We start from the raw sequence: 24,817 nt of genomic DNA, 5'->3' as shown, positions 1-24,817 counted from the left end.
TCATTTTAATAAACGTAACACATCTTACTTGAAAAACCATTTAAATGATAAGCTTTACCAGTAAAAGTAGAGAGAGAACTCTCATATAATTTGCTAATCCCTATACTAATTATTGATAAATGAGAGCGCATATTATCATTGGTCTTTTAAATCTCACGTGTGGTTTTGTAGTGAGAGGTAAAGACCATTTTATTCATGAGAAACTAACTCACTGATGGAAGTGTAAGTCAGGGAATGATCTGTCCTGAAAGACTCTGGTTCTGTTTATCAAAAGTACGCCCAAGGCTAAATTCTATCATTCCACTCACTAACTGTGCTTTTAAAAACTCAAACTGAATAGTCTTTTCATCCCCAAATGAGTAAAAATAGGATAAGCTATGGGAAACTTTTAGATTGTTTCTAAATAAATTATTAAAATCAGAGATTGTCCAAAACATTGAAGCTGCTTTCTTTTTCGCTGTAAATAGGTTTCTCTGGAATGTCTTCTTCTTTTTTTTTTTTAACCTTTAAATTATGCTAAAATGACCATTTGCTGAGGAGCATGAAGCTGAAAGTTTATAGGCAGCAAAACCAGATATTATTTCTAGATAATAGAACAGTTTTATTCAAAAAAAGCTTCTTTGCTGAACCTGAGATTTAGAGATAATTCCCTCAGCTGTTCAAAACCAAGCCATGGATGGAATCATCTTAGAAAGTAGAACTTAGCTCGTTATTTTTTTCCTTCTTTAACTTTTTTTGGTTTATATATTGGTGATAAAATGACTTACTTTGTGCTCGTTAAAAATGTAATTATTTGGGAAAGATTAACTTTGAAAATTAAAAAATATTAGTTTTCCCCCTTTTAATTGGAATAAATATAATTTAAAGCTAAAAAATTAAAAATAATAATAGATTTAGCACTAAGATAGCTATTTAGGACAAATTGAGTTGGTTCTGTAATAAAATTCTCTCAAGGTCGCCTTACTTTTCCCTCATCTACTTTCCACAGAAGTTAAACTTGATGTAGTACATCTTACCATATGTTTTTTGAAACTAGGGTCTATGGAACGTAGATAATTTTGTGAATTATCTGCAATAATGCTATGAACATTCGGGCAAAAAACTTAAAAGATATCTCTGTTTTAAAATCAATTCAGGGCTTCCCTGGTGGCACAGTGGTTGAGAGTCCGCCTGCTGATGTAAGGGACACGGGTTTGTGCCCCGGTCCGGGAAGATCCCACATGCCGCAGAGCGGCTGGGCCCGTGAGCCATGGCCGCTGAGCCTGTGCGTCCGGAGCCTGTGCTCCGTGACGGGAGAGGCCACAACAGTGAGAGGCCCGTGTACCGCAAAAAATAAAAAAAATCAATTCAAATGTTACAGCTTTATTTCACTACTCTATTATTATTTTACTATATTGCTTCCCTTTGGTTTTATTATACCTGTGGCTCTTTGCTTTGGGGGAATGCTAAGAATTTAAAGAACTTTTCATTGTGTTCTAGATAAAAACCATCCTTTGATGTTCTGGAATCTTCAGAAGTTGAAGAAACAATGCTTGAAGAAGCTCAGCTATGTGCCACTCACTTAATCAGTATTTGTGGAACGAATTAGAATACTTAAGGTGAGAAGATAGGTCTTTCTTCATCTTTTAAACATTTTTTACATTTTAAAGTTTAATTCTGTGGGGTGGGTAAACCTACACGGTGATGGTACGCGAAATATTCTCTTTCTCATGGGGACACAAAGAAAAGAGTCCAGATGGAAGGCTCTGGAATCAATGGGGCGGGTGAGATGAAGAGTTAATTCAGGAACAGCACCGTCCACAATGGAGCGGAAGCATCACAGCAACCACTGTAGGTCAGAAGGACTGTTTTAGAAATATGGTCACTATAGAGAAACTCCTCAAAATGACCCCTTCGTTGAAAACAGATGAACATGATCAGAAAATATCCGTGAAAAAGAAAACAATATAAAAATTTACACTCTTTTTTTTTAGAGAATAGAAGCAAGGCTCATGGGTTCGCCTAACTTTGGAGATCACAGCTGATGCTCAAAACAATGCTTGTTTCATGTCCTTAGAAAGTTAAAAATGGTGCTTCTTATATAAAGGGTCCATCAGTTAAGTCATAGAAAGAGAGACAGCTGCTGATGGGCAGGTTATGGAATCAGTCCCTACATGACAAGCACTGGGTTCTTTTCTTTTACATCAATTTCATTTGTTTTAACAGAAAGCCAGAGATGCACAATACTGTAACCTGGAAGCTTATATAAGGCAGCAGAAAGCATCACCCTAGATTGGACAGACTAAGTAAGGTCTACTTTTGGCTACGCTAGCAACTGGCTAGAGCCCATAGCATTTTGCCACATGAGATATAAAAGCAAGGATCCACAGCAAGGGAGGCAAGTGAGAAATCAGTGACGTGGTGATGTGTGACTACATGATAGGAACACACGACAAAATGAAACCCCCGATGCCCATGGATTCAATTCCAGTCAAGTGAATTAAGGCTACTAGATCACTGGCTGCTAGGAAGAGTCCATTCCAATCGAGCAGTAAGGAACCGATTCCCTCTTGAAGACACAAGGAAAGGTTTAGAGGAAAAGCAAGTTCTTGGAAAGAGTGAAGCACACACATGCACGTTGTCTCTGAGCTGAGGAAACTGGAGAAAAAAAAACGAAAGGGAAAAAAATAAGAGGGATCAAAGCAATCCAACTGCAAGGCAAGGCAGGTGTTTGCTTCCAGTTCACAGTATCGCAGTTAGTGGTACAGGGAGGTCTACGTAAGTGGTGGAGAGCACAAAGGCTGCCCAGAAGAAAAGGGAAGAAAGAAGTGGTCACATGACAACACAGCATTGACAGCGCTTTTTCTTTTGGGTACCTGGGGCTGGCTCCGTGGCCAGGCTTTCTTCCTTCCCTTCGGGGGATGAGGGCTCTGTGGTGTCTGAGACGGGTCTCCCGGACACCAGCTCAGCTGCGTTTCCATCAATAGTGGACACATCTGTCACCGTCTTCTCCCTCAATGACTTCTCATCGTCTTCATCAATGAGGACCAACTCAGCCTTGATGGTTTCATCATAGCCTAGCACCTTCTTCGTCTCTTCTTCATCCTCGATATTTTGGTAGCCCATGAAAATCATGGTGACGGGCTGATCCAAGTTTGCCTCCGGCCCTTCAGTGCTGGGGGCTGGAGCCTGCTGCCCTGGGTTCCCAGAAGTATGATCTTTCCTAGACTTATGGACCATTTCTAACTTGGCTTCTTTGCAGAGCATATGTTCCTTAGGGTGGCTGAGGCTCCCATCTGCAACCACAGTCCTTTCTGACACGTACCCTCCTCTTAAGCTTGATTGTCCAGCCTTCTGAATAAGCTCTTCTACATCCTTTGAGCTTAATTTGTGCACTCCGTTTTCTACTATGGTGCCTCCTGAGTGCACCTCATACACTACTTTGGTACCATCATCAAAGACTTTGACTCCTCTCTGATGGACCCCCTCTGGGCCAATGGTGGATGTAGAGAGAATCTTGGTCTCTCCTGTTTGTTTGTCTTTCTCCACATTAATTTCCATGGCGTACACAGCTTGAATGAAAACAAGAGAAAGGAAGTGCATGTTACAACAAAAAAAGCCAGTGAATGGTTAATTGCCAAACAGACACAAAAAAGGTGCTGTGCCCTTTCTAGTCTAGCTGCCAAGCATCTTGAGTGTTAGAGTGAGTGCATTGTGGACAGAGGTGGTTATATATGTGTTTTAACACAGCAGCTAAATGCACTGGGAAGACACATGTACAGAGTTACCATATCTCAACGGCACTCACACTTCCCAGGAAGATGAGCTAAAATAAGGCCACGAGCGACTGCTGAGATCCAGTGTGACACATTACAGGGAGGCTGACAACATGCAAGTTTACCTTGATCGTGAGCATACCTTAGGCTTACAGACAATTTTAAAGCCCTTGGTTAAGATGTAACCTAGTTCCAAAACCTTAAATCTCTTTTAAAAATTCTTTTACAGAGTATTCTACTGTTCTTTAGACATTTCCCTTTTCTGTAATGAAGATTACACAAAGGGTTTTGCAGGTGGCACATGGCCATCCTCTACTGTACTCTAAAAGGGGATATTTATAAAAATTGAAAGCTATGAAAGGAGTCAGATTATATGCTCTGTTAGGTTTCTAAGATAAGAACTAGAAAAAGAACAGACTAGAGGTGGCGTCAACCCACGACACTGCAATTTGAGGACTATACTCACAGAAAGCCTCTTTCTTCCCCCATGCACGCGCTGCCAAGTCCTCGAGATTCTGCCCCATACTTCCTTCCCATCTGCCACCTTCTTTCTGTTCTACTGCCACCACTCAATCTGAGACACTACTTCCTCTTCCCTAGATATCACAAGAGCTTCCTACATTGGACCTTCCCAGGTCCAATCTTGGCCTCTCTAACTCATCTCAAATCCTGCTGCTGGTCTGAGCTTCCTAAGAACCAGCTCTTTCCTGTCCTGTAGACTTACATGACACTCCATAATTTCAAATCTATTACCTCAGAGACTCCCTGTGAGGCACATGGCCTGGATGGGAGGGAACTGGGCCTCAGACCCACTGAGCCAACTGTCCCCAGACACCCTTTCCCTGAATGACCCACAGATACATCAAACTCTGCAGCTGCAAAACTGAATCCATCTTCTCTCAAAACTCCCCCGTAGTCTTGGTATGAAGTAACACCAGCTCCACTACCTAGTCTTTCAAGCGAGAAGCCTCAGAATCATACCTGATTTTTCCTTTTCTTCCTAATTACCCAGAGTCAAACAACTGCTGAGACTAATTCTATTTCAGATCCATCCCCATGCATCTCCTCACCACTATCTCTATCACTACTGCCTTAGACCAGGCCCTCTTCGGCACAATTACCTGTGTTCGATTTTTAACTGCTACTTCTGTCTTTTCATCGCCAGTGGGCCAAAGACAGCTGAGGCCCCGTTTTGCAAGGCCAGAGGAGCAAAGAATGGTCTTGACATTAAAAAAAAAAAAAAAAAAAAAAGTTAAAAAAAAAGGAAGGAGGGAAAGAACTTAAGAAAGAGAAAAGGAAAGAAAGAATTTAAGAGAAAAGGAAAAAAAAAGATATGCGACGGAGACCATACGTGGTCCACAAAGTCTAAAATATTTATGATCTGGCCCTTTACAGAAAAAGGCAGCTGATCCCTGCTAGCCTAGGCTCCACCCTGCCCACAGAGCTACCTTACTTACAAACCTTCTGTTGGCTCCTGTGTCTGCAGAGGGTAAACACCAAACTCCGTAGCTTGGCATGTGATTACCTTTGGCATTTATCTGCAATCTTCCTTTCTTGTCTTGTCTTGCGGCCCCTCTCATTCCACATACACTCCAGCCATAACAAAGTTCTCACTATTCCCAAGACATCCCCCCATGACTCATCCCTGTGCCTGCTATCCCTCTGCCTAGACTGCCTTTTGTCCCTCCTCCACTGGCAGACCCTAGAGTCCTATGTCACACCTCTGCTCATCATGGCCGTTGAGTCCCTACCTCTTTCTGAAGAACTACAAGTTCCCCAACTGTGTTAAAAAGATCCAAACTATCTTTCCAATCACATATTTCATTGCTTCCTTTCCCTCTAGAGCGACCAAAAAACACCATCTCACACCTAACATTTCCTGCTTTTAAGATTCCCTTCTCTTGAAAAGTCCTTCTTTTGAGTTTCTTTATATCCAAATATGACTCATCCATCGATGCCCAGGTCAACAGCGCCCTCTTCCATGAGCTTTCTTTGATCGTCCCATCTCTAAGTCATCCCTCTCTTCTCAAGATTTGCTGAACACTTCTTCTAACCCTCTCTGAAGGCACTTAACACTTTCCAAGCAGTAATATAATTATCTGTGGGAATGTTTTATTAGCTCCATAGATTCTTAGGATCCTTGAAGGCTAGTTTTTTGCCTGACATCTTTCTATGATTCCCCCTCCCTCCCAACACCTACCTTAGAACCTTTTGTAGAAAAGGTACCTGCTATACATACCTGTGAAACAGTTGCTACTAACTGAAAAGTCTAACTTGTTGTTTTAATCTAGTCACAAATACTTTATATAATTTGACACCAATGAAAAGGTACACACAGTGATTAATGTTTGTACTGGTTAAAAAAAATAGCCAACAGTATTATTCCATCTGCTTGTGTAATAAGATACAATCTGATCACGGTTAACACTTAACTAAAAAGATTTGAAGCAAAATCCAATGCTCGATTTTTCATTGTGTCTGTTTTGAAACTTTCACTTGCTCAGCACAAAGATGTTGAGTTTCCTTAAGTGACACAATGGGAGGCCAACCAATATTTGTCATAGAGGTACATGAGATCACACAATGATGGTGATATCAAGAGAAATATCTGTTTCTGTTATTTCCTGATTTTCCACAAAATGTGTTATCAAAGAAATAGAATAGGTATTTAAAATTTTGCATGGGCTCCAAAAGCCCGTTCTTTAAATATTACATTTATATTAAAAAGCACAATTTGGGGTTAAAATCTTATGTCCTATCACTATTAACACACTCATGGGACATATTTATAAATAAGAAAGGTAATAATGATTGTCAGTTATAGATACAACACCACAAACATCCAGTAATATATGAACCAAATGATACATTGAGCTGCAATCAATACAGAGTATGGAATAAAATATTTCTATTTTTATGTCCATATCTGATAGGATACAAATTATGAACATAGGAATCTTTAGGGATGTCCCTCTCTCACTCTGCCCACCAACGAGAATGCTGTCATTTTTGGTCCAATTTTCCCTTTTCTGCCATTATAATCCCCAACCTCATCTGGTCCTTGCCTGTTCCTAGAATCAGAGACTGGATTGAAAGGAGGGATGACGAGAAGGTCTTTGCTAGAACGGTTAAGTAGATCCATACAATAAAGAGTTGAGAAAGAAGGAGTTGAATGGAAGAGACAGTGAAAGCTGTGTGGGAGAAAGATAGGGAAGGAACATTCTGTGGCCGTGGATGATGCTTTGGAGAATTATATGTGGATGGAAGTAAAGGGAACATAAGTGCTCTGGGTGGAGATATGAATTGGATCCCTTTTAATATCCTTCAGGAAATACAGGTAAAGAACAGAGTTTCTTTTTAGTGGGTTTTCTTTTTTTTGTCTGTGATTTTAAGCTGTATTTTGTTAAGTGTGACATGGCTCTGGAACTGAACCACAAGTGACATGGATTCATTAGGGTTACAGATTAATAGTTATATTTATATGTTATACACTGTTCTTTCAGTATTTCTCGAATCTGAGAGCAGAACACCTTAAGACATTTTTATAATAAAAGAAACCTAGATATGTTATGCCATAAAAGACAACATCCATATGTATTTTTTTTCCCCCAGATAAGATGTTGGGCTTCAAAGGAACCACAGATTTTTAGCAGGTTTCTTCAGGTTTGGTCTCACATACCTTGTCTGCCTTCACTCTCTTCTCTAGTAAGGGGGAGCCAGGAAAACACTTCGAGAAGCTCTGGTTCACACAAAGGCAATATTTTTGTTTGTTTGTTTCCAGATTTATTGAGATATTGTTGACATATAACATATGTAAGTTTAAGATGTACAATGTGATAATTCAATATACATATATACTGCAAAATGATTACCAAAATAAGGTTAGTTAACCCCTTCACCCCCTCACATAACTGCCATTTTTAGGGCTGGTAACTTTAAACTTCTACTCTCTTAAGACAATACTTAGACTTTATGGATACATATATGAGAATGTTATTAGACATTCAGAAAACCACACAGGAAGTGTGAACATTTATCTTAAATGTGTTGTTTATGAATAAGTATTTCTATTTTGCTCCAGTTCTCAGCCAATAATATCCCAAATGTGAACGAGGGTGGATATGAGCCAGTAGGAAAATAAGACTTACATTTTAAATTCAATATTTTGTTTACGAGGCATGCACACAATTTTTAAAACTCGTCTGCTTTTTACTCCTGCCAAGTAGCGTATACCAAAGACCTCTCCTCTCCCTTACATCATGCCCTCATCTCTAACCACAAAGAACACTCTGGAATCTGCCCTTTTCTTTCCTCAAGGCTCCCCATGCCACAGGTACACAGTGATGAGGATCGTTAAGGGCTTGTTATCTAAGCTCATCTTATTGAAAAAAAATGAGGAGGGTGGTACTGCTCAGGGGAGGAAACTTTCTGGGGAGCCCTTGAAAGAGATTTTGAAAGAGCCCCATGAACAAAAAGAAAAGTATTTGAGGAAGGATCAGGAGACAGAGAAAAAAGAAAGAAGACAGTCCAATGGACATTGCAATGATGGGATGACTGAAATTTGGAAGTACGTCTTTATAAAATGATATATTTAATTATCGCACCTGACACAAGTAAGGAGAGGGGGGCACCAACTGGCATGATTCCATTTCAGGATCGAGACAAGAGCACACAAGACAGGACTCTGCGCTCCGTAAGGACAGAACCATTCAATCACTGTTAAATTTGTCAACCCAGGCTGCTCCCAGCTCACTTCCTTTGACTCACTGTGACCAGTGCGCAAAAAAATAAGGCTGAGGATCCACGTGTAAAGTATAAAAAGACACGCCCCACTGTCGTCAGTCAGTAAGATGGGAGGTGTTGGGGGAGGGAGAAAGACAGTAAGTCTGAATTCCTATTCAAGTCATATCCCAAGTTGGGGCCTCATTTTTCCCATTTGTACAATGAAGGGTATTTTTTTTTTTAATTGAAGTATAGTTGATTTACAATGTTGTGTTAGTTTTGGGGGAACAGCAAAGTGATTCAGTTATACAAATACATATATATACATATATACACATATGTGTGTGTGTGTGTGTGTATAAATATATATATATATGGTATCCAGCTTTGATATTCCATGGAGCCATGAACAGCCTGTGTGGCTTGTGAGTCAGTGATGTGTCAAGTACTAGACGAGGGTGATAAACAGCCAGACCAGGACCACCACCCAGTGGTGAGATCACCCCCAATATAATGATCGTCAAGTAGCTGGCATTACACATGGAATGTGGAAGAGAAACAATACATATGCTTGGCTTACTAAATGAACATACATATGTACAGTCTTACCCCTTTGAGTATATGATTATACGTAGACATTTATGTTCACTCCTTCTCTTGAGGTTGGAGATATAAAATTGGCATTGTGATGTCAATAACAATGAAAATGAGGACATTCATTCAGAGTGGACCCTCCCTCTCATCCCAGAGGGCAATCTCTAACTTCAAAAACCAGTAATCAAACATTTCTTCGAATCAACTGTTTTCCCAAGACACTGTGGTTTCAACAAAAATAAGTCAGCAAGGGCATGATGCTGAAGGACAACAAAGGCCAAAGCCAATTCTCATATCGATTTTGCTTCAGTCTTTTTGGTCAAGAAGGGCAGTTTTCAGCCTGAAAAGTGCCAGAAAGAAATTGCTAAGAGGTCATTGAAACCCAGATGAGTAGAGAAGATTGGAAAATGACAAAGCACCCAAGGATACAAATGCTGTCAGTGCTTTCGGCCCTGGGCCCCAGTTCCCGTATCAATGAATTTGTCTCAAGGATTTTATATACCAGGAAAGGCGCTGGAGGCAGTGACTCAAAGTTCTGATTTTCAAAAATGAGAAGGAAGGAATTCCATAAACTACATAGAAACAGCTTGACATCAGGGCTGGCTGAATTCTAGAGTTAATTTTCAAAGAGCAGAAGCTAGGCACATTAATCTCATTTTCTTTTTTCTTCAAGGTCTCTAGGCAGATTAGGCAAATGCCAGAGATACAGCATATCTGGATCATCAGAAAGCCCCTATGTCCTTAAGTTGTCAAGGCAGAAACACGTGCCTTGAATATCAGGACGATTGCCAGAACTTGTCACTGGTTGAAGGGCCATGCCCCATAGGTGCCGAGTGACGATTCCCAAGCGCCAGGGGATCCCTAATGGCGAGCTGCAGGCCTCTGACTTTGGTTCCAACTGTTCAACGTCTTTATCAGGGAAATGATGATAAATAATGCAAGTGTGCTTTTCAGATCTGAGACGATAATTAACTGAGAGGAAAAGTTAGTGTCTTCGGAGCCACAATCGCAAGCTGTAAAAACCCGGACAACAGAGAAGACAGTTTTCTCCTTTCAGAACTGTTAAACCCTTTATTCAAATGAAATCTAATGCAGAAATACAATATGGAAACACAAGCGCCGGGGAGCTGCTGTGCTTGAAATGGGAGAGAACACCAGGGACCTGACTGCCAAGTCCCCTCACCTCAAGCCCTCCCCACCTTCCGGAGGCTCCTCAGTGACCCCAGGCCCCCCGACACTCCCGAGGGACACTTTAACAAGAAGAAATTTAATAGTCATATGAAATCTCCTAAGGCCGACAGGTGCATAGCTCATCCTTACTTTTGCCTCTCGAGATTAGAAATAAAGGCTTTTGTGGGTTCTTCTGCAAGTGATAAGGTGAAGCAGTATGTGTGCAGTTGTGGGGAACAGACCGCTCGTCGCCACTGAAATGATTCTGGAGTGGTGAGTCCACTGGACAAAGGAAAGGAGGCCCAGTAGTGGCACATGTCACATACCTCTGAGGCTTTACCTTAGAGCCCGAAGCTGGAAGGCTATGATGGCAACCAAGTGAGTCACATGGTCTGTGGCATCAAGCCCCGCTCTGTGGGGTGACAGGCTCAGCCCAGAGTGCGCACGCTCGGCAGCTCTGAGCCTCGTACTTCAGAGACAAAGCGGGGAGCGTTCAGAGGGGAGGGACACGCATGGCAGAGGGTGTCAAAGCAACCTCATCATCTCAGGACCCACTGAAGAAGCCGGGGCTGTGGGTATTAAGGGGATGGAAAGTGAGGACCTGGGAAAGACAGGACCTGACTGCCATTTTCAACTACTTACAGGGAAATCAGAACTTAGGTTTGTTCTGAGGGGCTCCAGAGGGCAGGATAAGGACCAATGGGTAGAAGATGAAGGCAGCAGACTAATGAGAGTTCCATCAGAGGAAGCACTTCCCAATTGTCAGAACCAATTATAGACAGGATGGGCCACCTGGAGGGAGACCCAGTCTCATGGTGGGTGACTGTGGTTTTTGAGGGCCTCTTTGCAGGGCTTCTATCCCCCGGATTCCATGTTTGAATGAGGGATTGGAATAGATGCTTCCTGAATCTGCAAAGCAATGATTCTAAATAAATTCCCATTTATACAGAATCTAAAACCTCCCAAACTCCAAACAATCGGATATTTGTCATAATACTGAGTAATGACCGGTGACATTTATTAAAATGGCCCTAAGATTGCACAAATTTCCAAAAGGACGTTCCTAAAGCAAGATGGATTATATCCAGGAGAAAGAATTCCATTAATGGTGAGTGCCATTCACGCTCTGAGTAGTCACTGTTAGCCATAACTGACAATTAATCTGGATGTTCTACTTCAAAAACAGCCTGGGCAACGCAGTTAACCACATCAAAGGCAATTCCTTTCAAGACTGTGCGTCTGTGTATTTCCACAGGAGATACATTTATGCACATTAGTTCTTAACTAATAAACAAAAATACATGTAAGCTTATTTTTTAGAAGATTTTGAGCACATAATACTTCTTAAAAAATGCCTTTGCTACTTGGATCTTTATGTTTTTACAGTATCTCTGAAGATGAAGGATGCTAGATCGTAACAGTATGTGTATTCTTATGCACACAGCACTACAATCCCAGCAACAGAACACTCTTGAACTTTACATTGCTTGTCTACCAATCCTTTTCATATCTCTTAAAAATCAGTCCCCACACACTGCCCCTACCCCACCTCCATGAGCCGATCCATTAGTTGGGTCATACTGCATGTCCTGTGAGGTGCAGAAACATGTGGAAAGGGGCTGCAAAGCTGTTTATGCACAGCTATTGGGAACTACCAATACTAATAACAAGCAGGGAGGTATGTGACTTTTGAAGAGTTATTATCCCCAGCTGGTCTCAGAAGTGCATTTTGGAGCATTTAAAAGAATCCACAGCTTAAGTCACTGCCAATGGTTCCTTTGTAGCATGACTGTAGGCTGCAAGTCTGGCTTATCCTTTAACTATCCGGGGATCTGTTGGCCTGGCCTGGGTTTGACCAGACACAATTTACAGTCCTTCCCGCCTCCCCCCACCCCAACTCTAGAACCCCGTGAGTCTGTATGTAAAAGTAACACGATGCTAGGATGTTTACAGAGACACTCGGTAGATACTGAAATTTAGCCAGTGCGCGTGACAATTATGTCAATACTTGCTTGCCCTTTTATTTTACTTTTATATTAAAATAAGGAGGGACTATTTGCTTCATAAAATATTCAGGTTGGCCTGTACAAAGGATTTCCTCTGACTCAACGGTCCATGATTATTTTGTCTTATAAAAGGTGTCCTTAGGTGACTTATTTTAAACATAAATTTACCTAGATTATGTAAAGCATAATCTGATGTTCAGATTCAAGTTCACCTACATTGTCACGAACTGTACAACCTTGGCAGTTCATTTTTCCATTCAACCCCGGCCCTCAGTGCAATTCTGTGAAGAGCAAAAAGATCGGTATAGAGATTTATTGTTCACGGCTGTCCAGTTCTGATTTCCGAGGCACGTTCGCATTGAACAGAGGAAAGCAGAACTCTCTATATGCTTTACACTCACAAGTGTATTATTTTCTAAAATCCACAATTGTGAGAAACATTAGCAAGAAACATATATTCTTTAAGTTGCTCCTTTTATTTCCCAAACATACCATAGTAGTTAAATAACTCCAGAAATGGGAAGACTTTGAGAATATATATGTCCACAATATACACACAGCTCGACTCCCAAAGGATTCCAGCAACATACTCATACGCTTTGAAAATACTTTCCCTCCAGCTTCCTGGCATAGCTCATTTGATCTTGTACTATTCCAATATGGAAAATAAAATTCCCTGGAGGCAGAGTGCAAATGAACTTTAAGAATGAGGACAGCTATAAAGACCACAAACACAAGACAGACTCCTCTGAAGTGGGAAGAAAAATGCTTTCTGATTTTCTCAATACTCCCTCCCCTTTGGTCCTCAGACACCCAGCAGGGCCCAGTGCCTGCCCTGTGTGGCCACTCTACATCTGAAGCTGTGCTGAGGACAGGGTCCCCCCTATGTAAGGATATCTGGGCAACCCTCATTATTAAAGCTCAGAGAAACGCAAGCCCCATGGTCAGTCCTGGCATCAAAACCAAACAGCTCCCCAGGACTTACCAGCTGCCCTGCTGGTTCCGTCCTGCCCAGGTGACAGTTGTGCTGTTCGTGAACAGAGGATTGGCAGGTCGGGGAGCTGGGAGGAAATGTAATTTACTGCATCTGGTAGCAGAGAACAGGGAATACAATTAGGCACAGTGTTGGGAGGCCCAATGGGTTCACTGCCGAGACAGCAGCTTGTCTGCCCTACATAATGGACCACAGAGGCGGCCACTGCAAGAGAGGATCAGGGTAAACAAAGACCAGCATTTGCCCAGTGACTGGTATTCAGTAGAGTAGCTGAGGTAGGAGAGATCCTGGCCAGAGAGCTCAAGCCCCAGGACAGCTCTATGTATTAAAAGATTCATCAGAAAGCTCTAGATTCTAAGAGTACAATGAGTTCAGGGGGGTAAAAAAAAAGAAAGAGAGAGACAGAGAGATGGACTAGTGAGAGCCATTATAAATTTGGTGGAATTGGCCAAATGTGGGACCTCAAACTAGAAACGTGCCTTAAGCAGAACTGGAAAAATAGCTTTATGTGCCTGATTCATGCAGAAGACTAATTTTGTAGGCATTTAAAAAAATATTCCAGAATTTATCCCACAATTTCAGTACTTCTGGCTGGTGTTTCAGCTAGAAAATCCTGAGATTCCAAATAACAGCACCCAGTGAACTCACCATGAGCTCAGTTGCAAGAAATGAGGCCGTGCGACAGAGGGAGACCACCTCTGCTCGGGAAAATACCTTGAAAGCCCACTTAGGGAGATGGAGGACACGGAAGTCAACAGGCATGCCAAAGTATTAGAGGAGAGGAGGAAACCACTGATGTGAAACAAGGAGAAGAATCTGTGTATCCCCCAGAGAGAAGCGGGAAAGCGAAGGAACATTCTAGAAAGCTGGGCTCTAGGTGATGTGATTCCTTCCTTGTGTCACGGCCACATCCCAAAATCCTGGAATGTCAATCACTCATCAATGATCACATGTATCTGCTTACCGCATACTTCCACTGAATGGCCCATAGTCACCTCATGCTCAACATGTCCAAAATGGAGCTCCCATCTCCGCTCATCTGCTGCTTCTCCTGTACAATGTACCGCAGCTCACTGGCACCATAATTCACCCAGGATCCTGGGTGGTGTCCTTAACTCCCCCTCCCAGTGGCCAGTTAGTCCCTAGCCTCTACCCACTTCCCACATCTGTCCCGTCCTGTGTATCCCCATCGATACGGCCTTAGTTCTGGCAGGTTTCTTTTTTCCCTTTTAAATTTCATGAGGAGAGGACTGCAGACAGACACCAGGTTAGGATTAGTTCAGTTATATGGCGATTAGACCACTGCTGACTCACGTGTGTCTGAATAACCCAGAATATACTGACAATGGACCACCGTGTTCTGTGGGAGTGGATGGGGTGGAGTTTCTCTAAGAGAATGGGTTCGTCTATATCAACCCTTTGGGGAGACAGAACAGGAAGTCAGGAGTCAGCAGGCAGGCAGGCCCTGGGTTGGAGTGAGGCTCTGGTTACTGTCTCTCCCTGGGGCCTCATGTGTGCTGGAGTTGGGCCCTGGGTCGGGCACACATGGTTGAAGGTCCTTCACTGCAAGGAAGGAAGATGGCCCTTTGAGATGATGGTGGGCTGGGAGATGGCCATGAAGCAGCCTGTAGGGGCCCTCTGAAAGGGGCCTGGATTGGAGCCAGAGCCTCTGAGTGTGGCCACATGTCCAAAGTTGCCCATTATTCTCCATGTTGAGCTGCCCTGCCAGCATTCCTCAAGTTAGGTTGCAGCCTCTGCTCTCACTCTGGGGAGCTGTGGGAAGGGTCTGGGCCCCAAGGTAGCACAAGGCAGGACCAGAGATAGCAGCAGCTGGGGGTAAGTGGGGCTTGAGCGGGTAGAGGGAGATTGCTAACAGTGGCCCATGGGAAGGAGGGAGCAGCAGTGTGGGGTTAGAGAGACAGTTTAGGGGACAAGAGATGACCAGAGCAAATGTGCAGAACTTCTGAGCTTCCCTGAGGATTTCCAGAAATCCGTGGAATGGCAATCACAGTAAATCTGACTTCCTGCATTCACATGAGATGGAGACTCAAGCCGTTAAGACCAGGTAAGACTCTGTGGACTGGTCACACGTGTCTAGTACATCCTATGCTACATATAGAATTTCCAGGACATCTTTGCATTCTGAAAGTTTTAGCAGCCAGAAATAAAAGCCACTCATAGGTGGGGAATTCTTCATGTGATTCCTATTGCTTACGTTTCAGGCTCCCCGAGAGGCTGCTCCCTGCCAGATGTGAGTGGGTGATGGAGTTACCTTTGCCCAGTGGTCACTGGCTACAGGCTTGAGGACAGCAGCTCTTGTGGGGCTGGGTAGCCATGGCTTCTGCTAAGAGATAAAGGGGTGGCGAGGAGTGGGGCATGAGGAAAAGGACAGGGCAGCCCCTCAAAATATCATTAAGTAGTAAACCCTAAGGTTCTGTAGCAGGGAGGGTGTCTGATAGACCAACACAAGGAATAAGAAACAGGGCCTCCGAAGCTTCCACAGGGAGATGTCTTCATGTGGCCTCAGTCAGTAAACTGCCCTCTTCCTGCCAAAGTCAGGGTGGGCTATCATGCTTCTTCCCACCGTCCGAGAAGGCAGGGAACAGCCACTTACAGAGCAGAGGTGTAACATGAGTGCTTCTCATTAGTTCTGGCACTGCTGAAACCTTTATGAAGAACATAAACAGCTAAAGCTAGAGGAGCAAAACTGATGAAAACTCTCCTGAAATCGTGGCTTCTGGGCAACTGAAGACACACTGAGCTGTCCCAACAATTGGTATGAAGGTGTTTTTTTGTTTTGGGTTTTTTTTTGACCACACCCTGTGGCACGCGGGATTTTAGTTCCCCAACCAGGGACCGAATCCGTGCCCCCTGCAAAGGAATTGCAGAGTCTTAATTACTGGACTGCCAGGGAAGTCCCTGGTATGAGGGTTTTGATGTGGGAAAGATCCCAGGCCACCCCAGACTGGGATGGGATGGAAATCTACAAAGATCCGTCTCAAACAGCAAGGATGAGATGGGCCCAGGACAGACATTTTCCTTTGCCAGCTCTGGCCAAGGGTTCCACACCAGCTCCTCGGTGGGTAAAGAACAGAGGTAGCTCTAGGTACATACCACATGCAATTTATACTTACACAAAACACTGTGCCTATTTAGGGCAGTAAAAACCACCCACCCAATCGATGAGGACTCTGCCATATAACAAGTGTGTATGTGGGGTGGGGTGGGGAGGAAGTGAGGGGGGGTCAGAATGTATGTTGCCAAGAAATTCTACTCCAGATTGGAATACATTGCTCTTGATTGCCAAGGCTACCATGTAGTTAAAAACCATCGGTGATCCAGCAGTCCAGTACCTTTGTTTTCTCTGAAAAGCACAGGGAGACATGCACAGGGTACCTGAACAGCGGTCGTTACACATGCACACGCTAGCTGCCGACTCCTTGGCAACTCATTAAACTGGAGACGCTTCTGCTGATTATCTGCAGCCTCTTGTCCAGTTATATAATTTCAGTTGGGCCTGGATTCTGTAATCATCGTGTTTCGGAAGCTGGGTATTTGTCCTAAGCATCATTATTCTACAATCATTTTTTTGTTAGGTCTTAGTAACAACAATTGGTTGATTCTAAGAGGGTCTTGGCACTTTGAAATCAAAGAAAGAGAAAAGATTTAGACATCCCAAAGTCCCTCAACTGGATGTGCTTCATGATGAGTTTTTACCCTCAGACCACAGAGTGGCCTATAAACACTGACTGCATTCTTGGAAGGACGTGCTCCCTCCTTCAAGCTTTTCTTTGCCAGCAGATTGGTGTAATGGAAAGGTCTCCCCAGACTTAGTTATAACCAGACACAGTAGGAATCATCATCCAGGGTGACAAGGCCATGGAAACTTTTCCCTGGCCACTTCTTGGGATCCCTGAGACTTCTGCATCCTTTTAAGCCTGAGCTCACCCATCCTGTCAAAAAGTGATGAATGATGGAATCATGAAGGTGATTTTTCTCTGTAGGTTCCCTTCTCAGTCACAATCGTGTTTCTTACCATCTTTATGAACTACTTAGGTGAACAGATGAAAATAGTGGGAAGTACACAGTACAGGCGGAAATGAGAGAAGTTCAGGGTGAAAGCGAAAAAGAGAGCAGTGAGAGTTTATAACATGGCTTCATGGATGCTTGTTAACAAGTCATAGACTACATGGGTCTCCATGGCCCACACAGCTTTCCCTGGGACATGACATGCAGGCGCCATCCTTTCCCTAATTAGAGAGAGAAGTCTAGGAAAGGCCCTGGTTTGAGAGAAAAAGAAGTGAAAGCATAAAAAGTTGATGTGGGGCTTCCCTGGTGGCGCAGTGGTTGGGAGCTGCCTGCTGATGCAGGGGATGCGGGTTCGTGCCTCGGCCCGGGAGGATCCCACATGCCGCGGAGTGGCTGGGCCCATGAGCCATGGCCGCTGAGCCTGCGCATCCAGAGCCTGTGCTCTGCAACGGGAGAGGCCGCAGCAGTGAGAGGCCCGAGTACCTCAAAAAAAAAAAAAAAAAAGTTGATGTGGACGCTTCCGATATGTGGGTATCTGTGGGTCGATGTCTGACACTGTGTTACTGCTGATCACTTACACGGCCTCTGGGCAGCCCTAGCACGAGGGAAGCCCGCTATCCTTCCCATGCTGCCACCCTCAACTCCCCATAGTAGGCAAGGCCACCTCTTCAGTCCATGCTCCACCCCCAAAGCACAGATCAAATGTCCTGATTTGGCCACACCCTAGAAAAGGTTCTAGAACTACTGAAAGTCTTCCTCCTGGAGCCCCTGCTTGCTCGGCCCTGACTTGCCTCTGAGCATATGTGCTGGACACATGAATTTAATTTAATACCTTCCCAAAGATCACCCAAGGAGCCAAAATCCAGATCCCCTGCCTTTTACTTGCTGGAGGGTGGCGGGGAGAACCCAGACAAACCAGTTTTTTTGTTTGTTTTCTTTTTTGCTGAAGTTAGAATTATCGTGATTGCAAGGATCTTTGCTAATCCAGAAGAATGCATTATCCGTCTCTGCATTTTAAAATCTTTAACCATACATTTCCAAAAGACATTGGGAAAACACTGATGCCAACACTTATTCTGGCTCCTGATCATCTTCCTAATTTAGAGGTTGACCTCATAAGAATCAGGTGAGCAGATGGTATCTGATCTTCCGACAAGTCCCGGCATTTTAAGACAAGTCTAGCTGAGGGCCAGAGGGAAAGAGGGAATCAAGTGGTTTGCATGAGTTTGTAGCTAACAGAGGAGCAAGGTGAAGGCTGAGAAGCACACAATCCCAAGTTCATCACATGGCCCCAGTGAAGGAGAGCGGAGGGGAGGGGACGGGAGGGGAGAGCAGAGGAAGGCCCACTCCTGCCAGGGTGGGGTTCAGGAAGCCGGGGCCCTGCTCCCACCCTTCACGTGCTCCTGGCCAACCATGCCCCACAGGGAGGGAGGTTCTGCCCAGCCCTGTTTCCCTGGAAGGCTGGAGAAACTGCAGTTTTGATTCAAAGTAAAACCAGAGGCCTTAGGAAGGTTTCCTAAACATCAGATGATGGGCTCCTGCCGCATACTGTAACCTGGAGACCTAACCACCAGCACCAGTGGCCTCATCCCTACCAGGGAACTGGTCCTGAGGCTGGCACTCTTGGCTGAACATATTTCAAGAGAGATCAAAGCAGTGAACCTTGGGGACCTAATGGGAAGGAGAAGAGCCAGGCCAACTGTGTAAGCCTGGAAAGAGTTGGTCAAGAAGCAGTCCTTGAAGAGGAGAGGCTGAGGAGACGGGGGGCGTGGCCCTCCTGAGCACCCACAAACGGCACTTCCCTTCTTTCTGATGCCCTTACAAACCAACACATCGCGTCTCCTGGTGAGCCTGTGTTAATGAAACCCACTAAGCTGATGGATGAAAACATTCAGGTACAGATGGGGAGAGAGCGCTTACACTTACCTCCATCCGTACTGGAGAAGCTCTGTGGAAACAAAAGCAGGGCAGAGCGTCACTACACACGTGGGGAGATGACCCCTCACTCATTTAACCCATCTTTCTCCCCCAGAACTTGACTGTGGTGGGCAAACCCCATGCTTTCTTTCCTTCTGGGAAATTTGTTTGGGATCCTGAAATTTAAGGGAAAGGTTTACCCTTCCCACCTTACCCCGAATTTCTCCTACAAGAGATATATTTCAATTATTCAGCAAATACCCTGGGTTGTGTTGGAGAAATGACATCAGAAAATCCCACCTTAAAATGAATGTGATTAGACTGCTTTCCTATCAACTGTTGGGTACCTGGGGAAACATGTGTTATAAAATGGAGGGAGGGTCCTGAGTGATTCACAGCCTGCTGGCTTTATGGATTCTCCCTTTGCTACACAGTACCGTCTGTTTTCACAGACAGGCATACCTCATTTTACTGGGCCTCAATATTGCATTTTTTACAAACTGAAGGTTTTTGACAACCCCCAGTTAAGCAGATCTGTCAGCACCATTGTTCCAACAGCATTATTTTTAATTAAGGCGTGCACATTTTTTTAACACATAATGCTATTGCATACTTAACAGACTACAGTATAGTATAAACATAACTTTTATATGGACTGGGAAACCAAAAAATTCATGACATGCACTTTATTGCAACATTTGATTAATTTCAGTGGTCTGGAACCAAACCTGCAATACCTCCGAGGCATGCCTGTACGGTAAAATTTCATGTTTCACTGATGCTTTGTTTTTGGAGTTCATGCCCATTTGATATGGTTTTGTCTTTGGCCTTTTTATAAAGGAAAGACTTCAAGCCACAGGGAGTCTGTTTAATCTGCTTCGTAAGAATTGGTTTTAGAATTCTAGGGTCTAATGGGAGATGACTTTTCAGGCATTAGGCATATAAAGGGTTTGGACCGTAGGGAGATGGGGTTAATTTCATGACTCTTCTCTGTGCTTCTGGTGGGCCAGGTGGACCCACCCCTGAAAACAGGCCACTCTCAGCTTCAGAGATGGCACTGGTCCTCACGCATCTGCCCCTCAGAGTGTGTGGCTTAGTCTTCTCATCAATACCAACCGGCCTTTTCTCCAATTGGCACCATTCTACGAGCGCTTACTTCCTCAGGGATATAACTGAGAAGTCACATTTGTTTCCTTCACCTTCTGAAAGTCCTTGAAGGATTTTTCCGTCTCCTTTAGTTTCTCTAGGATGATTTGCTCTTTGGCAGATATCTGGGACTCTTCACTTTCCAGTGCTTGTATTTCCTGTTCCAGCCTGGAAAACACACAAACAGAGGACAGGTTACTCTACTGTCCTGCCACCCCTGGACCAGAGAGCAGCTTCTTCCTGCTGGGTGACTTCCTGGCGGTCTGCATTTTACATGATGCTGTGGTACCCGGCCAAGGCTTTACCTCACAGAGCATCGTGTGTTTCCAGCTTTGCCACTAAGCAGACACTGATCAAAGGAAACCAACCCAGAGGTGCTGCCACCAGGTCACTGCTGCCACTTTGCAGTTTGCTTTGGGGCCTCCCCTTCTCTTCACGTGTACATTCTTAACTTGGAGGTAGATGGTTTTGCACAGCATAGGACACACTCTCTTCTATCTCAGAACAACTGCTCCTCTGTCAGCTTGGCCACAGGTGAAGAGCCAGTCTTGCTCAAAGGGTATATGTTGCCGAGAAATGGCTGATGGCCAGTACCCTTGGGAACCTGCTGTCACCTTCCTCAGTGGCCTAACCTCTACTACCAAGAAGACAGGAGATGGAAGGGACTGATATGACCGCCCCCACTCTTCTGAAACTTTCCTCAGTTTTTACAACCCTCTTATCTATTTCCTGGAAAGGAAATTTCAGCACAGCCAGGAGACTCTGGGAATATTCCAGAACAGCAGCTACAGTGATGATTTGGGGGAAGTCTTGGCAGCTCTATTCTTGCAATGAAATGATAGTAACAACCATTTAACTTTTCTTGAGCACTAAATCTGTGCCAAGAGCTGAGCTAAGAATTCATATGGATTATTGTATTTAACCTTCCCAATGACCCTATGACCCTATGAGCCAGGAATTCTCATTTTACAGATGAGATCATGAAGGCTTGGCTTGGTTAAGGAACTAGTTTACTGGTGCAGAGCCTTGAGGCTAGGGTTCAAGCCAGGAAGTGTAACTCTAGACCCTGTTCCTAACCGGTGCTAAACTCTAGCCACATGGGCTCTACAGTACTTCACATATGCCCTGCCTTGTTACACACTGAGTGTGCTGGTATACTAGGGTGGTGCTGGAATGCACCAATGCCTTTGGAGGTTATGAAGGGATGGATGTTCCCCTGCCTACAGGACTCCAGATCATTATGCTTCCAAATCGTTTGGTCTGAATTTATTCGTTCATTCATTCAGTTCTGCTTTTGGTCTCCTTCCCTGTGTCGGGCTGGAAGCTTTTCTGCAGAGTCTATGCCTGCCTCCCCCTGCTCCTCTTCCATCTTCTAATCTGCTGTTGGGAACTGGCTAGTGAGATCTTCTGAGGGGTAAGGAACACCAAGATACAGCCATGGGATTTTTGCACTGTATCCCTCAGAGGCCTTTTCTGTTTCCTTACTAGGCATCAGAAAAATGACCTCTGGATGGATAAGACTTTGCAGCAATTACTTTGGGTTATGAAGACAAACACTGTGTGTAATGGTGTCCCCTCCAAATGAACACAGCTTCAGATATACTGATCATTTCCCTCACAGTAAAAGTGGCAGTCCTTCTGATGACAGCATCTAGCCTCCTAATACCTATAGAGCCTCCACTCTTACCAATAAGTCTACTTCATTTTATGCTTTAGACAGAGCTACTCCTTATTTGTCCATTTGTGCCCCATGATTTTCCCTCCTTCAAGAAACTCATTTCTAAACCCTAACCATTTTTGAAGTCTTAACGCAGATATCATCCACCCCATGAGGCTTTCACAGATTCACCACCAGGAAATAATAAGACCAGAGGTCTTATCAAGTCTACTATATGTTAGTGCAATGGTTCTCAACCAAGGTGCTTTTGTCCCCCAGGGCATATTTGGCAATGTCTGGGGATATTGTGGCTATCCATCACTCAAGAAGAGTAGAGTTGGTGCTACTGGCATCTAATGGGTAGCAATTGATAAACATGCTACAAAGCACGGGACACCCCCCCACAATAAGGAATGATTTGCGCCCCCCCAAAATCAACATTGCCAAGGTTTAATAGTTCTAAACTCTGTGTTAGAGTATACACACATTGTTAATTTCCCCTACTAGAGTATAAATTCATCATGGTGAGGGCACAAATGCTCAATACAAGTATGTTGAATGAATGAAAAAGCTGAACCAAGTTGCAAAAAAGTCATAGCTCAGCCAAGATGAGATCTTCAGGATTTCTGAGACCCAGGTAATTCTTCAGCAAGCTTTGACTTGAGAGACTGTGTGTGGGCTGAAATGCAAACAGAATCTAGAGGAGACGGGCCAAGCAACACCAATATATAAACAAAGAGATATCAACCTTTGCTGTTCCAAATGTTCAGCAAACCTTTTACACACATCTGTGTAAATTACTTTGGGAGGAATCAAGGAAAGGAATATAAGCATGGAATAGGGACAACTCAAATGATCTGTAAATGGAACTAATTCACTGGGTAGAGGAGCTCTGGGCTAGAGGTTTCCTGGAGAGATTGGATGATAGCACTGGCCAGGTGAATTCTGAGCAGATTTCATCTGAATCTCAAAAAACCGAGTATCTCAGTAGATATTTAGGATGTGGGTAGATTCCATTATTCTAAAACAAATTCCCTCCCTTCCCCCTTCACCTCCATGTTCCGGAAGAGTATATACGCCCCCGACCCACTGATGTTGGGTCACATGATTTGCTTTGGCTTCATGGTGGGCGGGATGTACTTCCCTGACCCTTTGGGTGCAGCCATGTGACCTGACTTAGCCAATGGGATGTTAGCAGACATGACACAAACAGAGGTTTGGAATGTGTTTGCCCCGTTGGGCTTGTCCTCTTGTGCCTCTGCTGGCACCAAGAGAACAGCTTCTCTGGGCAGCTGCTGTCCCTTCAGCCTGCACCCCAGAAAGAACACATGGGGAGTGGACAGGAGCCCAACCCAGAGTCAGAAGCCACTCAGCTAAGCCCAGCCTAGATCAGCCAACACCCAGCCTACTCCTCACAGAAGTGTGAGCAAGTACAAATGATTTTTGTTTTAAACCACTGAGTTTGAGAGTAGTTTGTCAAAGAGCACTATTGTGACAACAGCTAACTGACACAGTTCAAACATGTACCATAATGTTCACTGTAGCACTATTTACAATAGCCAGGACATGGAAGCAACCTAAGTTTCCATCGACAGATGAATGGATAAAGAAGATGTGACACATATATACAGTGGAATATTAGCCATAAAAAGAAATGAAATTGAGTTATTTGTACTGAGGTGGATGGACCCAGAATCTGTCATACAGAGTGAAGTAAGTCAGAAAGAGAAAAACAAATACCATATGCTAACACATACATATGGAATTTAAAAAAAAAAAAAAAGGTTCTGAAGAACCTAGGGGCAGGACAGGAATAAAGACACAGATGTAGAGAATGGACTTGAGGACATGGGGAGGGCGAAGGGTAAGCTGGGACAAAGTGAGAGAGTGGCATGGACATATATACACTACCAAATGTAAAACAGATAGCTAGTGGGAAGCAGCCGCATAGCGCAGGGAGATCAGCTCGGTGCTTTGTGACTACCTAGAGGGGTGGGAGGGAGACACAAGACAGAGGGGATATGGGGATATATGTATACGTATAGCTGATTCACTTTGCTATACAGCAGAAACTAAAACAACACTGTAAAGCAATTATACTCCAATAAAGATGTTAATAAAATATACATATGTGTATGTTAGAGAGATATATATTATATATGTGTATAGATATATATAGATATATATTATACATCATATCCTAATGATATATTTCCTAATAGTATATATCTATATAAATATATGTATATATGTATGTGTACATATATCCCAATAATACCTGAAGCTAAAAGATTAGAAAGACTATAATCTACCCCTCTCCCCATTTCCCCCAATCCTTAGAGAAATCAGGATGGATACAGAGCACCCCTTCATGAGCGTTAAGTTCGAGAAAACAGGAAAATATCCATGGTAGTTGTCTCTGGGTAATGAGCTATTGGGTGATTTTAATTTTCTTCTTTATAATTTTCAATATTTCCCCAATTAAAAAAAACCTCATGTATTCCTTATCTAATCAGAATAAAAACAGTAAATCACTTAAAAAAAAATGCCTCCTCTGGCCTACCGCTGAGAAGGCTGCCTTTCACAGGCTGTGGCACTGGAAAGGAGCCGGGGTCCCAGCTTCTCCTGGGTCGAGTGAGGGGTTAAAATGGGCACAGTATCGATTTACATTCAATTCAACCGACACTGACGGAGCTTGTCTGGCTGGACTCAGAGTCAGGCACTACAAGGGATTCTGGAAAAAAGTTGGGTTAAAAATATCTGACTTGGGGGCTTCCCTGGTGGCACAGTGGTTGAGAATCTGCCTGCCAATGCAGGGGACACGGGG

General features: G+C 43.8%; 1 protein-coding gene across 8 annotated transcripts in view; it reads right to left on the bottom strand.

Moving 5' to 3' along the window:
* LOC114884001 (A-kinase anchor protein 2) overlaps positions 1-24,817 on the bottom strand; it is a 495,611-nt gene that overhangs the window by 201,183 nt on the left and 269,611 nt on the right. For 3 of the 8 annotated variants that reach the window (XM_029202414.1, XM_029202417.1, XM_029202416.1), the window contains exons 5-9: positions 20,387-20,501; positions 19,197-19,218; positions 13,233-13,334; positions 7,435-7,494; positions 2,856-3,551 (exon numbers count right to left, since the gene is read on the bottom strand). In XM_029202414.1, coding sequence (XP_029058247.1) covers positions 2,856-3,551; positions 7,435-7,494; positions 13,233-13,334; positions 19,197-19,218; positions 20,387-20,501 — 995 coding nt within the window. Of the gene's footprint in view, positions 1-2,855; positions 3,552-7,434; positions 7,495-13,232; positions 13,335-15,456; positions 19,137-19,196; positions 19,219-20,386; positions 20,502-24,817 lie in introns of those variants that run through there. The other 5 variants (XM_029202415.1, XM_029202420.1, XM_029202419.1 and 2 more) reach the window with 5 other exon arrangements.

This window comes from Monodon monoceros, unplaced genomic scaffold (assembly GCF_005190385.1).
Source record: "Monodon monoceros isolate NGI ecotype Baffin Bay Population unplaced genomic scaffold, NGI_Narwhal_1 Super_Scaffold_5, whole genome shotgun sequence".
Classification (NCBI taxonomy): domain Eukaryota; kingdom Metazoa; phylum Chordata; class Mammalia; order Artiodactyla; family Monodontidae; genus Monodon; species Monodon monoceros.
This window is presented reverse-complemented; position numbering and strand designations above follow the sequence as displayed.